The sequence below is a fragment of the Natator depressus genome, chromosome 10 (assembly GCF_965152275.1).
Source record: "Natator depressus isolate rNatDep1 chromosome 10, rNatDep2.hap1, whole genome shotgun sequence".
In the NCBI taxonomy this organism is placed as follows: Eukaryota; Metazoa; Chordata; order Testudines; family Cheloniidae; genus Natator; species Natator depressus.
Window position 1 is genome coordinate 46,875,406 of NC_134243.1, and position 4,482 is coordinate 46,879,887.

General features: G+C 52.5%; 1 protein-coding gene across 1 annotated transcript; it reads left to right on the plus strand.

Annotated features, from left to right (window-relative positions):
• The first annotated feature begins 984 nt into the window (after positions 1 to 984).
• On the plus strand, positions 985 to 4,249 carry LOC141994500 (zona pellucida sperm-binding protein 3-like). The gene is made up of 9 exons (XM_074964732.1): positions 985 to 1,419; positions 2,165 to 2,283; positions 2,374 to 2,477; positions 2,554 to 2,731; positions 2,809 to 2,929; positions 3,030 to 3,121; positions 3,210 to 3,355; positions 3,501 to 3,626; positions 4,143 to 4,249. Exons 1-9 carry the CDS (start codon positions 1,006 to 1,008, stop codon positions 4,247 to 4,249), a joined length of 1,407 nt encoding a protein of 468 aa, XP_074820833.1. The 5' UTR covers positions 985 to 1,005.
• The last annotated feature ends 233 nt before the right edge of the window (positions 4,250 to 4,482 follow it).

A 4,482-nucleotide genomic window follows, 5' to 3' on the forward strand; every position in this document is an offset into this window, starting at 1 on the left:
CGGCTGTAGCCCAGTGGGAGGTGGAAGCACTGGAGACTGGTCCCTCTTTCATCATTTATCCACAACAGAACAGCTTGAAGGGGAGAGTAGGAGGAAGCCCAGCATCAGAATGTCCCCTAGCTCAGTGGTTCAAGCATTCTTCTGAGAGATGGGAGACCCCTGTTCACATCCTTTCTCTCCCCTCAGCAGAGAGGGGGAATGAAACCTGGGTCTCCCACATTCCAGGTGAACGCTCTGACCACTGGGCTAAAAGATCTGAGGAGGACACCACGTCCTGCTCCAGTGCAATTGTGAATGGGGTCAACATGGGCCAGCAGCACAGCTAGTGAATTGGGATCCGCATACGACTTAGGCAACTAAATGCCTAAGTTCCCCTGGCTCATGGACGGCTCTGGGCTAGGTGGGAGACAGGTGCCCAGACTCCCAGAGGGAGGCAGCTGGGCACGTGCCCAGAGGCTGAGACACAGGCACCTAGGGAACTTTATACTGTAAAAACTTCGGAGCTGGTGAATGAATTTGGGCATCTACAGAGCTCGCTGTATGGTTTGCATCAGAGGGGTAGCATCCGACGAAGTGGGTATTCACCCACGAAAGCTTATGCTCCAATACCTCTGTTAGTCTATAAGGTGCCTCAGGACTCTTTGCCGCTGTGCCGTTTGTGTGTCACAGTGGAGCCAAACCCAGGATTTACAGGCCTAAACTGGGGATTGAGGGGCCTGGGTCCCTTTGTGGTGGAGCCCACCCTTAGCCTTCCATTGAACGAAACAGGGCAGGAATTTCCCAAACTGCAGCTGATGAACTGACCAACAGGTGGAGCTGATTCCCATTGGCCCTCCTATTTCCCTGGTTCAGGGCGTGGGCACTGGGTATGATTGGGCCCCGGTTACCTGCAGATTAGGGGAGGGTGTTAATTACCCGGGACAGCTGTCACCTGGCTCTGGGTCATGGTATAAAGCCCCAGAGCACCAATTTCCCTCCATACTGGGGTTGCTGCAAGCAGGCAGGATGGGTCACAGAAACAACCTAGGCTTTGCTCTTCTGTGCTGGGTGGTCAGTGGGGTGACCTGTTACAATCCCTGGGATTTCTCTAGGATTGACTCAGCCATCTGGAGACCCACCCCCAGGGCTGAGCCCCCTCAACGACAAGCCCATGTGTCCTCTCTTGCCCAGCACTCCCCCTGGGCTCGGGTTGATGCTTCCCGGCTCAGGGCTGTGTCTGTGCTGCAGCCTGTCATGGTGCAGTGTGAGGAGGCTCAGATGGTGATCACTGTGCACAGGGATCTGTTTGGGATGGGGAGACTGATCAAAGCCGCTGACCTGAGCCTTGGCCCAGCTGCCTGCTGGTACACATCCCTTAATGCTGCAGAGAACACAGTGATCTTTGTAGCCGGGCTCCATGAATGTGGCAGCACCTTGCAGGTAAGGATTTATGCAAGTCAGGAGCCCCTACTGATCCCTAGCATCACTGCCCCTGTCTTGTCTGAGGGGGTAAAAATGGGGCAGCAGGAGAGAACAGTGAGTGGGATTTTGTCCCTCTTGTTGACCAGCTCCCTGTTTTTCCTGGGTGCTTCTTCCTAGCTTCCAATCTCATGCACCAGGCAAAGAATTCTGCCCTGCTCAGCTCCTGGAGCAGGCTCACAACTGGAGCCTGAAGAGGGTGCTCTGGTGGCTCAGACAGACTTTACTTCTAGACACCCCTGTCCAAAGTCTGTCTGCAGACTCCACAGACAGGAGCTCTCAACTGAATAAACTGATTGGTGTTAGCCTGAGCTCTGCATAGCCTGTAGGAGGGAAAGGGACACACTATTGGCTTCCTTAATCCCTGGTCAAAATTCACCTGAAAGCAGCTAATAAGTTAACCCTGGGGGTTTTACTGTCTGAGATTCCTTCACAACCTGCACAGAGGAAACCAGTGAGCAGAGTTGTGTAAAATGGCACTACTGTGATGCTCGTCTTCCGATGGCTGCTCTAGCAGACTGAGCTCTGAAATCCCCTGCTTCTAGTGTCCAGTCCTTCCAAAGGCAGTTGCCAGTTGACTAGGCACTGGTGGGAAAACTTGAGCTCTTGTTTCTATCTGGCTGAGGCTTGTTCTTAGGCTGATCTGAATGACTTTACAAATGCTCTGTGTACTTGTGTTAACCCGTCCATGTCTGCTCCTTCCCAGATGACCCCAGACTCCCTGGTTTACAGCACAAGCCTGAACTATAACCCCACCCCTGCCAGCAACCCAGTGATCCTCAGAACCAATCCAGCTGTGATTCCCATTGAGTGTCACTACCCCAGGTGAGAGTCTGAGATGCTCAGATCCCCTCCCTCCCCTTCAGTCCCTGGTCTGGGATCTGGCTCAGTGACTGAGGTTTGCTCCTCTCCCAGGAAGGACAATGTGAGCAGTAAAGCCATCAAGCCAACATGGGTTCCCTTCAGCTCCACCCTGTCTGCTGAGGAGAGGCTGGATTTCTCCCTGCACCTGATGAATGGTAGGTGGGAGGTCCCTCCAGGGGAGCTGAGGCCTGCCTGCCTGTCTGTCCTGCTCACTGTGAACTTGCCTTGCAGATGACTGGAGTGCTGAGAGACCCTCCAATGGATTCCAGCTGGGGGAGGTCATGCATATCCAAGCTGATGTCAGCACTGGGAACCATGTGGCTCTGAGGCTCTTTGTGGACAGCTGTGTGGCCACCCTGAGCCCAGACAGGGACTCCTCTCCCCGCTATGCTGTCATTGACTTCAATGGGTAAGAGCTGGGAGCCCTTTCTAGACTAAAACAAGACTGATCAGGGACTCTTACTGACCCTTGCTGCTTGTGTGTAGGTGCCTGGTGGATGGGAGATCAGATGACACCACCTCGGCCTTCATATCCCCCAGGCCCAGGCAGGACACGCTGCAGTTCATGGTGGATGTGTTCAGGTTTGCAGGAGATGCCAGGAACTTGGTGAGTGCCCACATTTCTGCTCCAAGTCGATTTCCCCAAGCTAAGCAGCTGTCAGTGTCCCCTGGGATGGTCCTAACCCCTCTTCCCACTTCCCTTCCAGATCTACATCACCTGTCATCTGAAAGTCACTGCAGCTGAGCAAGCCCCGGATCCCTTGAACAAGGCTTGTTCCTTCAACAAAGCAGGCAACATGTGAGTAGCCTAGAACCCCAACAGGGGCGTGACAGGCAGCCTAGAACAGAACTCTTCACTGTAGATGACTGTTCCTGTTCTGTTCCAGCTGGTCTCCAGTGGAAGGCACCCGAGACATCTGCAGGTGCTGTGAGACTGGGAACTGTGCATTCCTTGGAGGACAGTCTGGGAGAGGCAGCCCTCTGGACAGATGGTCAGGGAGGCGCTTCCAGAGAGATGTGGCCTCCAGGCATGGTAAGTTCTGTGCCCACTTCACCTGGGAAGATGTCTGGTTTACTCCAACAGACTGTGTTCCTGGGGGATCTTCCACCCAAAATGGGATGGATGAGACTAACCTGACAAGTATTAGTTCTCTAGTAGTGCTTCTCTCCCAATACAGGTGACCCCTTTGTGAGAGAAGCTGAGGCTGATGTTGTGGTAGGACCCCTAATCATCTTGGATGCTGATCAAGGATCAAGGGATCTCTCAGTTGCTCAAATGGAAGCAGAGAAGGCAGCATCAGAGGGTAACTAGTTCTAATGAAGAACAAGTCTCATGGTGCCTCTACTGTCACTTATTAATCTACATTAGGGTGGCTTGGAAAAGTTGATGAAAGGATGGCAGAAATGGGTCTTACAAGATCAGCTGTAAGAATCCCTTAGCCCCGGAGGGGTTGTTGGTAATGAGTAACCTTGGCTCAAGGAGGGCTCCTCACTGAGATGGTCCAACCAGAGCCAGTCAATGTTGGACCATCAACCACTGTAGCCTGGGCTTATCTGCTGGGACACCAGTTGTGTGGCCTGAGACCTGCAACCTATTATCTAGTGGGATTTATAAAGAGGTGCTGATCTCCTGCTCTGGCCACTTGTAGTAGACAAACACCAACTGGTATCGCTAAAAAACATGGCCCTACCACAGAGCTCAAATAAAATCCCTCATTTTATTAACTGTGGCCTTCACTCATGTACCCAGCAAGTCCATGGTGGATTTTTGGAGAGGTTGCTAGAAAAGCAACTAGCTGCATGTGTTCTTCCTCTTCCAGGATTCTCTTCTACAGCTGGGCTGATCTCAGTGGCAGCTGCCATTGCACTGGCCTTCATTACTCTGGGGATACTCGTATACAGAAGATGCAGCCGTTCCAGTGCCTGAGCAGTCACGTGCCTTGTACCTTCTGTCTAATGTAAATAAATCCAATGACTCGAGTCTGGTCTAGGACTTATTCTTAATGGGCAAGGGAGATGCCTTTCCTACTGTGGGGTTGGAAATGATGGGGTTTGTGGACAAACCACATCATGGACTCACGAATGGGCTTCAAAGGAGAGATTGCTGCCTTCAGGTTCCCGGAGTCAAATGCTTAGTATGTCTCATAGGCAAATGGCAGG